General features: G+C 40.6%; 2 protein-coding genes across 5 annotated transcripts in view; one reads left to right on the top strand and one right to left on the bottom strand.

Annotated features, from left to right (window-relative positions):
- ZBTB4 (zinc finger and BTB domain containing 4) overlaps window positions 1-11,746 on the bottom strand; it is a 21,202-nt gene extending 9,456 nt beyond the window's left edge. The window contains exon 1 of one of the 4 annotated variants that reach the window (XM_051995818.1): window positions 11,726-11,746. The gene's annotated coding sequence lies outside the window, so the exon portion shown is untranslated. Of the gene's footprint in view, window positions 1-8,707; window positions 8,731-9,314; window positions 9,355-9,664; window positions 9,687-11,725 lie in introns of those variants that run through there. The other 3 variants (XM_051995815.1, XM_051995816.1, XM_051995817.1) reach the window with 3 other exon arrangements.
- Window positions 10,840-13,152, top strand: SLC35G6 (solute carrier family 35 member G6). Its single transcript, XM_051995830.1, has 2 exons — window positions 10,840-10,995; window positions 11,632-13,152. The coding sequence occupies exons 1-2, from the start codon at window positions 10,993-10,995 to the stop codon at window positions 12,667-12,669; spliced, it is 1,041 nt and encodes a 346-aa protein (XP_051851790.1). The 5' UTR covers window positions 10,840-10,992; the 3' UTR covers window positions 12,670-13,152.

The raw sequence follows: 13,152 nt of genomic DNA, 5'->3' as shown, positions 1-13,152 counted from the left end.
CCATCATCATCTTCACATATTTTGATAGATATGCAATGTGTTAATGGGGACAGGAATACCACTTTTCCTATCTTTGAGCAAATTGAGTTTTTGTGGGCCTGAGTATAATTTTCTTCACCTGAAAAATACTCACACTATCTGTCAGGCAGAGTAGAGAGGGGAAAGCAATTAATAGGTCTCAAACTCTTCAGTGTGTCTGGGACCTCATCAAAAGTGGATACTCCTTTAAGTATAAAATATAACTCACCCATGTTTTTTCATTTCTGGTCCATGTAGTTCATGTAAATCTACCACAAAAGACCTATTCAATATATTGGAGGTATTCAATCTTTCAACCTTCCATAGGTACTAGCGTAGCATTAGGTTTCCTGTTTATAACTCCTCAGTCATTCCACGACTATCCCCCTTCTTTTTCCCCCCTCACATGTTCAATAATTGTATATTTCTTGTGCACAAGAATTGCTGATAATATGAAATAGCCTACTTATCTCATCATGTATCTCTTCACTGATCTTAGAGTCAACTCAAATTTTGATTCTTCAGAGATTTCCCATTATTTACATATATTATCACTAGAAAAACATGGGTCTTAAAAAAAGATATGATTTAATGTGCAATTTGGAAGTATTAAAAATTGTTCCAGCTATTCTCAACTTTCAGTTCCCCCATTAGAATGTGAGGTCCCAGAAAGCAGGGACTGCTTTTTTCCTTTGTATCCCAAATGCTCAGCACAATACCTGGCAAATAGAAGATGCTTAGTTTACTGGTGACTATTCAATATTGCCCTGTTTCTCTGAGATATATGAACTAATGGACTAACTGAATAGAATTCAAGTATATATCATAAATAGGTATTCTTCACCCACTTGGCTTTTCCTATGTAGTTTGTTAGGCCATCTTTAAATCTTAATAGGAAGCTCTTTAGTGTAGAGGGCCAGAACTCTGAAAAGGTGTACTTGAATCTAGGTCAGCATGATACTTATAGTTAAGCATATACTTAGTACTTAGTATGGTGATGTAATTGTGCACGCTCAATGTACTGTAGTGATGTAATCATATTGAGGTATTTAAGGGAGTCTCAGACACAGAAGATTCACTCTCAGCCACAGCTCTTAGCCATAGACACAAGACTCCAGATTCCATCTTTGACCAGCTTCGTAGTGGCTATCCTGACTCCACTCCCCCACTAAAACCAAGGACTCGAGCTGATCCCGAGCTCCTCCAGAGAACTAGCCTGGACATTACACACTAGCATTTTGGGACATGATACAATCAGTACAATGTCATTTGTAAACAGAAACATCTGGAGGACCTTACCATCTATAAGGAATCCCTCCTCTTCCATTTGAATTCTTCCCAGAATATCCTCCATAATCGACAAACAACTTTAGCAAGTACACATTTTCCTTCTTTATCTCTTGATTGTATAATCAAGACCCGTATAATCAAAGGAACATTCATCTCCGTTTCATCTATCTTGTATCATCTTAATATATACATGAAAAACAATTTTTGGAGTAGAGCATCAAGGATGCAATTTGCTGTGCCATGTAAAATATGTTCTCATAAGAAAAAATAAATACAATGAGGTCTTTGTTCTATCTTTGTGTGGTTATGAAAATGTCATCTTAACCCTAAGAGCTCTACATATTTTTCCTGCTTTTAAAAATGGTTTATTTTTATTTTTTCAATAAGTGATAATTTTATAATTTTAATCTGTTTCTTCTACTGTCCCCAAGTGAATGTTTCTTTTTAAAAAGGTTCCAGAATAAGAATACAAACTTAAAGAACTTATTAAAAAGCTATACAATTTATCAAAACAAAGTCTTACATTAGCCAATGTCTGAAAATGTTTGCCTCTTTCTGATTTTAAATTCATGACCTCTCTCTCAGGTGAAAGTTGTGTTTTATCTTCATTCTTTTTGGCCTCATAGTTCATCACTTCATTGATCAGAGTTCTAAATTCTTTCAAAGAACAATATTATCACCATATAAATTGTTCTCCTAGTTCTTCTTCCTTCACTCTATATCCATAGAGTTCTTTACATTGTCCTCTAAATTTGTCCATCTCATCATTTCATACAGCACAATAATATTCTATTACATTCATATCCAATTCAACAAAATTAGATATTCCCTCTTGGTGGACATTCTTTTAATTTCCAAGTAATTGGTTACCATGAAGAAAACTACTGTAAATGTTTTTGTATATTTATTTTTCCTCTTTAATGTTTTTGTGGTATAAGCACAGTAGTGATAGAGATGTTTCAAAAGATGTGCAGAGTTTAGTAATTTTAGGGGGGCTTCCAAATTGTTAAAGCCCTACATAAATATATTTGTATTAATTCTTATTGTGCCACTAACTTGCTGTGTAACCTTGAACAAATTACCTCCACTCTCTAAGGCTCAATTCATTTGTAAAAGAGATTAGACTAATGATTTCTAAATTTTCTTCCAGCTGTAAATCTACTAGGAAACTGAATTTCTTCAACCTAATTTATCATATGGATCTGTGATTAATCATATCCTACTTGGGCTTTCCTTTTCTATCTTCTAATATCCATGCTTACCAGCCTGCTTCTTGACTCTCTACCAGAGGAAATTGCATGAGGAAGAAAAATTTTAACTGTTCTCTCATCATAGGCAAAAAGCAGGAGAGGGGAGGGGGAATATGTGGAACTGGGAGTAGAATGTAATATATGGAATGATATTGGCTTAAAAGTAGTTTTGTATTATCTATAGCTTTCAATATTTCAAGTTCCTTTAGCCTTCTCCCTGTTTCCATCCCCACTTTTCCCAAGTAAGGTATATGAGAGAAAAACACCACACAAAAGGCATTAAAATAATTGCTCCTGACATTTAGCTCAAATGCTGGTTCATGTAACCTTGAGTCAAGTCACTGTGTGTGAGCCTTAGTTTCGTCATCTGTAAAAGTAGAGGAATGTGACTAGATGGTAGCTATATTCCATGATATAATACTTTACAAATAACATTCTCCTTGCAATAGGCAGTATAAGCATTACAGCCATTTTGTGGAGGAGAAAATAAACTAGTGTTCTTGTCATGGTATGAAGCCATTTTGCTAGTTTCACCAGAATTTAGCAGTGCCTTATAAGGCATAGAGTGAAGTCTCCCAAAGAGATAACTAAGATTAGTGAATTTTAAAGGAGGCAGAGGTGAAAATACTGGAAAACTAGAAGGGTATTCATATTGGAGCCACCAGGGAAGAATTGGTATAGAAGCTTTGTGCAGCTATGTGCAGAGAGGGATAGGATAAATTGCTAACTTCAAGCCAGCTCAATTTGTATCTATTTGCCACTTTTCCTTATGATAGTATCTATTATTTGGTGCCTACTTATCTCCCTTACCATAAACAAAAACCTACTGAGCACCTACTGTGCTTAGGGTACCATTAATATTCTGAAAATACAAATATGAAGACTGGGAGTAGTCAAAGTTTTGTAGAAGAGATGGTACTAAAATTAGATCTTGAAGGGTAGGATTAAGACTAAGAGGTGAGGAAAGCGGGCTACATTGCTGGCAGAGGCTCCAAAGCTCTTCCAAACTTGGCTCTATCCTACTTTTTGAGCAAGCCTTATTACTCTACACCATGCACTTACAATCCAGCTAAATCTGATCTCATCCTGTTTCTCACAAATGAGTCATGTTCTCCCATCTCTGTCTTTCCACTATGTCCCTATGCCTGAAATGTATCTTTCTCCCACCTGTGTCTTAAAATTCTTATCTCCCTTCAAAGTTCTGCTCAAATGCTACTTCCTATACAACACCTTTCTTGACTTTCCCAGCTAACGTACTTGTGTAATTCTGATTTAGTTACAGACACTTCGGATATTGTTAAAATAGGAAATAGGATCTTGTTGGGGAGTTACATTTTAAGTGTCATTTAGAGTTAACTGTTATATCTGAGAGAGACTGAGAGTTACCAAGAGAGAAATCTTTCTTGAAAGATTGAGTTAGCCAATATTTTTGTGGAAAATTGTAGAAACATTTTGAGAGAATTTTGTTTAACTCATTCTGTGAAGATACCCTGCCCTTTTGGGAGAGCTGAATGGTGGGACTATGTTTCCAATGTCAGTAGAAAAGCCAGCAGCTACAGATGATTATATTTTCTTAGAGCAGAATATATTGTTGTAAAATCTAAATATGTGTTTTTCATTATTAATCACTTAATAAATTGAATAGGCAATAGCACTGATATTAAGCAAGCCTATGAGAGAAGGAAAGAGAGAACGAGAAAAGGAAGAGAAGGGGAGGAAAGGGGAAGAGAAGGAAAGTTTATGGGAAAAGAGTTTTATCCAGTTTATAAAATTTTGGTAGAAGTTCAGACAGAATTAATGATATTATGCATTTCTATTAATTTATAAGCAAGGTGCAGCTAGTTGGTGTAGTGGATAGAGCACCAGCCCTGAAGTCAGGGAGACCTGAGTTCAAATATGGCCAAAGATATATAATACTTCCTAGTTGTGTGACCCTGGGCAAGTCACTTAACCCCAATTGCTTCATGGGAAAAAATTATAAGCAAATAATTCTTTGATTGCCTTAGAGAGTAAAGAAATGAGTCAGTAGTAGTTACTAGTATGGTAGTTGATAACCACATCATAATGTAAATGTATCACAAAGCCAATCTAACTTCACTTGGACTATCCAAAAGTTGTTACACCTAAATCTTATTATTTTTTTATTTGTTTTGCATATATTTTGTTTATACTTATATTTACACATATTTTATCTCCTCATAGAATGTATTGTTGGGCCCTTGGCATAATATTATGCTCCCTAAGGGAAGTAAATGATTTCTTTTCATTTGTGTATACCCATAGTGTCTAGTATTTAATGTGCTGATTTACTGATTGAAAGCATGCTTTGTAGAAGAGAATTTTTAAAATTGATCCTTAAAGGACAGAGAGCACTTAAAACTGGGAGAGATGGTAATGATAATAAGAAAGAACCAAAGATAAAAGAAAATGATTAAGAAAGCAAAGATTTATTATAAGCAAAGTCTCTGATGACATTTTGCAGTTTTCTTCCTAAGATAGGGATTCCTGAACGGGGATTGGTGCTATTAGTGCAGGAATAAGGACAGATCCAGACTAAGGCACATACCTTCATGTGTAAGTAAAATCTTAGACTTATATAATATTTAAAACATTACAAGACCTTTTCATAATCTTTTATCTCATTTCACCTTCACAAAAACTTTTCTGCAGTTGGTAAGGCTTTATTATCCCTATTTTACAAATGGGGAAATTGCAACACATAGGGTAAGTGGCTTTTTCATAGTTAAACAGCTACCAAGTAAGAACTAAGTCTCCTGAGTCAGTGCAAGTCCTGTGCTTTTCCCCTTATACACTACATTGGTTCATACAGCTGTTCACATTCAAGATACTCTTCTCCTATAGGCATACCAAGTACACATTCATACTCATATCAGATTTGCCTCAACATATTCTCTCCAACATCTGTCCCAAGATACATGTAGTATACCATTATCCACAGAGACACATCAAGTGTGTCTAAACCCAGATATCACCACATACACTTGCATACAAGCCTTTCAGGACCCTTCACACACACACACACACACACACACACACACACACACACACACAGTCATGCATATAAACCACTCCCACACTATATATATATACACATATAAAATGATATGAGGAAAACCAATCCAAAGACCTGAATACATACTCTAATCAGGAATTAAATTCTCTTTCCTGTCCCTAAATGCTCAAGATTATGGCTCATTATTTTTCAGAAAAGACTTTAGAGACACAAAGAAAGATAGTCACAGGACAAAAGGAACTAGAAAACTTCAATTCTGTGTCTTCCACTTTGGTGAAAACTGCATATGCTTATGAACCCAGAGGCCTACAAATACTAACATACACACATACATGCACACATATACCCCATCCCTCTCCCTTACCCCAACCCCAGACTTCCTGTCCAATTTTCTTTCTCCAAAATCCACTGGTCTTCACCAGCTGAGAGGCCCGAATATATATAACAGTCCCAATAGTATGTACACAGGTAAGTTTTGGAGCACTTTATATACAAAAGTAATACTAGTCACATGGATAACACAGCTCTATTTCATTATTTCCCTTATACACATATCTTACGTTTGAATAGCATTCTTTACACACACACACACACACACACACACACACACACACACACACACACACACCAAAAGGAAAGAATACTACAAGAGAGGTAAATACAAAACTTAGCCAAAGAAGCACACACCCAAACCAACCTAATCACTTTCCTTCTCCAAATGAATATCTATCAACCAACAAGCATTTATTAAGTTCCTATTCTGTATCAGAAACTGCTGTAGCACCTACCTCCACAATGGAGATATAAAGATAAAAAGTTTACTTTAATAGGAGGAGATACTATACCCATATATAACATATACAAAATAAAGGGGGGGAGGGGAAGTACAAGTTAATTTCTCACTTTTGGCTGAAAAACATTCTTCTAGGGTAATCAGATGAGAAATATGAAGGTGGTACTTGAATTGAGTTTTGAAACAAATTAAGAATTGAAGCATCAGAAATGAGGAAGGAGTGAATTAAAAGCATATAAGGGGTTAAGTGGCACTCTAAGCAGAAAAGCTCCAGATCTATATTTCTAATACTAGTCTCTTTTCTGAACTCTAATTTTATGCCAATAACTTCTGGATATTTCAAAGTGAATGTTATGTAGACATCTCAAATGCAACACAGCTTCTTCAGAAGCTGGTTTTATGAAAGACAAGGTATAATGGTAGAGTACTGGACCTGAAGTCAGGAAAACTTGGATTCAAATCTTACTTCAACTATCTCTAAGCTCTGTGACCCTGTGAGAACTCTTGCTTCAGTCTTTCATCTGTAAAATGAAAGGGGTTGGTTTTAGTGGCCTCATAGATTCTTCTAGCTCTCTATCTATGACGCTAAGTCCAAAATTGAACTCATAATCTTCCAAGTCCCCATTCTGAACTTCACAATTTTGTTGAAGACATTATCCTTCCAGTCATTCAGATAGGCAACCTCACTGTCCAACTTCTTACTCTTATTCACTTCACATATCCAAAATGTTGCAAAGAATGATTGTGTTATCACAATATCTCTCCCATTATATTTTCTCTCCACTCCCAAAGCCACCACCCTAGTCCAGGCCCTTATCAAATGTCTCCTGAACTACTATAATCACTTTCTAGCCAGACTATTTGCTTTAAGATTCTTCCCATTCACATACAATTTTTCCAGTCCTATTATTTCCCTCCACAAATCCTAAAGTATAGCTAAACTGATTTTGCTGTCCCATACCCACAAGATATTTCCTTTCTTTATGAATTTTTATTATCCCCTTTGTTCAAAATGCATTCTCTGCCTCACTTCTCCCACTTCTTAGAATCTCTAGTTTCAAAATTCATTTCAAATGCCACCTTCTGCTCAATGAATCTACTTCTGACTCTCTAGTTGCTAATTTTCTTGTTTATATATATTTTATATGTACTTATACAAACATACATATTATCTCTTCTCTTAGGTCCTTGATGGCAGACTGGCTTTTTTTTTCTCTCTACCCAGAGGATAGTGCCTATTTGCTTAGCACATATAGTTAATAAATGTTTCTTGAGTTGGTAAAATGAAATAAAGTCACTGGGTAAGTCACCTCTCTGAACTTCAGTTTCCTTATCTATAAATTGGGAATAACCCTTTTACACATCTCATTAAATTTCTGAGAAGCTCAAATGAGATAATATATATTATCTCACTTGGCAAACCATAAAGTTATGTGTACCTGGAAACCATTATTTTCATCCTAGGTATGATATCAATTATACTGCAAGGGGACATCTATCATAGGAACACACAAACAACAAATAATATATGCATACTTCCCAGGAGCACAGAATCACAACACATCTATCTCATCACAAGGAATATCACACGACATAATCCAACATTCCAAAGTGGTTCACATATTACCTTGCTCAAGTTATTCAATTTCCTGATTACAATATGTAAGATTTATATTTACATATAAATAACACAGGAGACACTGAGCAAGGAGGAAAATCATATAGTGCCAGGAAAAGAACTATGGTGGAATTAAAGGAAGTTGTTTGAATATTGGTTGATTTATTTCCTGATCCTGGACAACTTACTTGAATCAATAAACCTTTATTAAATGCCAGATACTGTACTTAACCTCTCTAAGTCAAGATATCCTCATTTGTAAAATTATTGAGTTAGGCTAGATGACCTCTAAAGTCCCTTCTAACTGTAGATCCTTGATCTTATGTACTTATGTACTCACGGAGGGATAAATCAAACAAGGCATACATGCAGTCAGTCAAACACGTAGATATGAGACATACATATATACACATAGTAAAATAGGAACATCATAATCTATCTGTATAACAAACTATGTTTGGTAATGTCACTTATACTGACACACGTAATATAGCCACGAAGCACTCTACATCACTTCACCCTCCCCACACGTAGCAAGAGGTAGGAAAGAGACTGAATAAATAGACCCCCAACCCCTAACCTATTTCTCTTCCCAATCCAAACAAATCTTAAGAGCCCAGAAGAAAACAATTCTCAGAGTCACCGTACATTCCCAGCCACCATATATCCTTAACATCCCAAGCCAAAAGATCCCCACAGCTTACTCTATTTAGCCTTTTAGCCCCCTACATCACAACTCCATTCGCAGGCTCTTAACTCTGCATCCCCTCCCTCCCTCTCGGATACTACGCCATCACACTCCCAGCAGAAAGCAGAGCCTAGAGTCGGCCCCGCCCCACCCCCACCCTATCCCCTTTGGAGGAGGGGGACGAAAGAGGGAGGAGAGAGACTAGGTTGCATAATTAACCCTTACTCAGCCAACCCCCCCTTATTGAGTGGAAGGGCCAGTAGCCCCCCCACGACCTAGGCACAAAGCCATCCCTGCAGTTCGTTCCCAGTGGAGAGGTTGCCCACCAGATGCCACTAATTCGGGGTCTACGTTGGCAGTGCCCCGGAAGGGAGGCGGGTGCTCTCAGCGGGCTCGCAGCAAGAGTTCTGCGCCGCCCTGGGCGGAGCCTGGAGGGGGTCGCGGGGTCTTCCCCGCCTGGACCCCCCCTAATCTGGGGCCCACAATCCTTCAGCGCCCCGGCCTTGAGGCTAGGGAAGGGCCGGCCGTGCGCGTCCGCGTCCGAGGAACAAGGCCCAGGCCGGTCGGGGTAAGGTGAGGCGGGACGTGGGAAAGGGGCCCAGGCGTCCCTGGCTCCGGCCCACCTGACTGTGATGGCGCCTCGTCCGCCAGGCCCAGTTCATCGCCTTGGCCGTTCCCGGCCACTCCGGCTAAGGCCACTTCTCGCTTCTGCTCCGGCTCCTGCTCTGACTTCGGTTCCGGCCCAACCCCCCCACCCCCCCACCCCACCCCCCCCAGTGCCCGGCCCGGCCCCGGCCCTGCCGCCGCTGCCGCCACCGCCGCCGCTGACATCATCGGTCCCCCTCCCCCCGGAAACACCCCCCCCAGCACCCCCCTCAGACACACCGTCCCCCACCGCCGACACTGCTGCCTGGCCTGGAGAGAGAGGATGGGGGGGGGGGGGGCGCTGAGCATACACAACCCACACACTCACCCCAGCGAGCTGGGTCAGCAACAACAAGCACAGGGACACAGTGCTACAACTGGGAGGAAAATGTAACATGTTACTCGTGGTGACAGACAGCTGTGCCCCTAACAACATTACACAGCAATACCCACAGTAACTGCTCTCCACCAGGCTAGGCCAGTAGGCAAAGGATACATGTACCAGGCAGCACTTGTGTGGATGCAAAACAAATACAGTTCTGTATTGAAAGGGGGCCACATTACAGCATAAGGAAGGGGGTGGCTGACAGAAGAAAGAATACATAACACAAGGTTCATATAATGCACCACCAGCAGGAATGTAAATACAACCATGCCAGGGAGACAAAATGCACAAAAAAGAAGATGCATGGAGTAGCAATGCAGTCACATACACACACACAAACAGTATAGGAGACACCATAATCAACTCTATTCTAGAAATATACATATCACTACTGAGGAACACTGATATCCAATCCACAGAAAATAAATGAGGACTCTTAAGAATGCTTCACAGGCCATTGCAGAAAAACACAATAGGAATAGGAAATAACTCCCACATCTTGGGGGGTGGAGGAGGGAATTGGAGAAGATTGGACCAAGACCCTTATATATTCCTCCTAACACCAGGACATAGTGAGATTCCCAACAACTTGCTGCCATTCAGCCAAAGCACAAAATATAAGATTCACATGTGTGTCTACACACAACATATACCAGCATAAATATCCATACATATGATTGATCATACTAGATGACAGAGAAACTCAAAATACACAGATACCCAAGCCCCCCCCCCAAAAAAAAAATCAACTTATACAAATGTAAAAATTATGGCACAGAAAGATGAGAGGGTCAGAAGCTGAAAAACAATATTAAGTAAAAGACTCAATGGTACTCTTCAAAAGACAGGTAATAACACTCGTTCTTCCAGAAACTTGGAAACAGCAGTAAATGACTTAAAGAAGCAGCACTGTTGACTGATGAAGTCTAAAGGAGAAAGACAGCGAATAGAGATCTATAACATTTAGAGTTCAGAAATGACAATATACAAGAGATGAGAAGTCAGGTTCAGAAATTCTGATACAAAAAGAGATAGTCACAATTAGAAACAAACCTGATAAAAACACAAGAAATATTAGGAAATAGAGCAGAGTTAAAGAGAGACAAAAGATACCTTGTCTCTCAGGGATGACACCCCCAACCCCCACTCCAAGGAGATTCCATGGGAGAATCTGATCCCCACCTTGAGGTCATAATGGCTAATGGCTGGAGCTCTGAGAAGCCAGGAAGAGCAGCAGAAGGCAGAAAGCAAACTATGGTGTCTAGAGAGCCATGGTGAGTCTGAGGGCCCAGTAGGGTGCATGCTAACATCTAATCTCCACCTTTGGGGTTGCTTTCCCTCTTCCCCCAGTCCTAAGTTCTTCCACTATTTAAGACTCCAATATAATATACATATCCCTGAATCAGATTGTACACAGCCACAAGATGTCCCTGGAACACATACGACATCACAGATACACATGTGACATCCAGACCCCTCCTATACCAAGAAAGCAAAATATTGAATAATGCCACTCATTTTAGGAAGCAAAATGCACTATCATTTTTGACCATCCTTTTCATTTTCTTCAAGATAATAATCAGAATCATTTAGCATCACAAGGCCTTTAGATTCTTCCTACTCTGAGTCCCCCAGGATACCAAACTTTATCCCATCCCCATTCCAACCCTTAGTGCTTTCATAATACAACAGTTACAGCATTACTGCCATATAAAACCTTGGAGAATTTGGGGGTGGGGAAGAGAAGGGAAGAATTCATCCATTAGAAGCACCTATTGCCCTCCTTGGTTTCTCCATGTCCAAAATGTCTTAACTCTAACCATTTCCATGTACTCCAAGGAACTTTTCTATTGCCTCTCTCCATCCTTCCTGCTCTCTCCTGTCTCCCCTCCATTCCCCCTTTCCCACAGGTTGCCATGTGCCCCTCCTCTCTGACACTGGATGACTTCACCCAACCATCACCATCCCCCTCTCCACCAGGGGAAGAAAGGAACAAAAGCCTACCTTGGCACCAACGATGCCGCCCCACAGATGCCACCAAGGGGCTACTTGTGGCATTGCTGGGTGGAGGCCTTCCTGCAGGCTTTGTGGGGCCCTTCTCCAGAATGGCCTATCAAGCTTCCCATCTACCCTCCCTTGAGCTTCTTCTTTGCCGATGCCTTTTCCACCTTCCCATCGCCTTTCTTCTCAAACTGCGAGGCTGTCCACTGCTGGGGCCTGCAGGTAATCGACAGAGAGCCTGGCTCCATGCCCTCCTCAACGTCCTCAGCATTGGTTGTGCCTACACCTCTGTCCTGGTTGTGCCTGCTGGCAATGCAGCCACTGTCCGAAAAGGCTCCTCCACCGTCTGTTCTACACTCCTTGCCCTGTGTATGGAGAGTCAGCGACTCAGTAGCTATGACTGGTGTGGCCTGGTTGGCAGCACGCTGGGCTTACTTATCATTGTGGGCCCAGGGTTGGGCACTCTACAGAAGGGATCAGAAGGGGTCTACACAGCCCTCGGCTATGTATTAGCTGTCTTGGGTGGCCTTGCCCTTGCCCTGGGGCTGTTGGTTTACAGATCCTTGGACTTCCCTTCCTCCCTACTGACTGTGGCATTTCTGTTTGGTGTAGTAGGGTTGATGGGGGCCTTGCCGGGGCTTTTCCTGTTGCAGACTCCTGTGATACCCCATGACCCACTGAGTTGGAGCTGTGTTTGGGCTGTTGGGGTTCTGGCCCTTGTTTCATTTGTATGTGCCAGCTATGCTGTCACCATGGCCCACCCAGCACTGGTGTGTGCTGTGCTACATTCTGAGGTGGTGGTGGCACTGATGCTGCAATACTATGTACTCTGTGAGGCTGTGACACCATTTGACATCATGGGGGCAGGCGTTGTATTAGGTAGCATTGCCATCATCACTGCTCAGAATCTCAGTTGTGATCGGGAAGGAGAGGGTCTTAAAGAATGAGGCTGTGTGTGTGTGTGTGTGTGTGTGTGTGTGTGTGTTGGGGGGTACAAAGTTGGGGCTTAGGACTCAATGTAGAGGAGAAAGTAACTCTCAATTATACTAGTAATTGGGAGTCAAAGAACAAGACGATGTTGGAAACTTGATTGAAATTGCTGAAAACCAAAGACTGGCTCTGGAGGACCTTCGGAAGAGAGGTTTTAAAGGATATAAGGGACAAAGCAAACCTGGATTGGGAGGTAAATAGGAAGGATCTTAGAAGGCAAGTATAAGTTGGGTTTTCCAGATAGGATAAGAGATGAAGGGCACACTTTCTATAATGAAAATAGGCAGGTGATTTCCAATGAGGCTGGAGAAGGGAGAACCCAAAAGGAAAATGACAGGTCATGGTGGGGAATGTGTGATAGGGAGTTGCTACGAATTGACCTGGAAAACTCGTGGGGGAGAGACACAATGTTGACCTCAAATTAGGAAAAATCTAAGTGA

Source organism: Antechinus flavipes, chromosome 4, assembly GCF_016432865.1.
Source record: "Antechinus flavipes isolate AdamAnt ecotype Samford, QLD, Australia chromosome 4, AdamAnt_v2, whole genome shotgun sequence".
Classification (NCBI taxonomy): Eukaryota; Metazoa; Chordata; class Mammalia; order Dasyuromorphia; family Dasyuridae; genus Antechinus; species Antechinus flavipes.
This window is presented reverse-complemented; position numbering and strand designations above follow the sequence as displayed.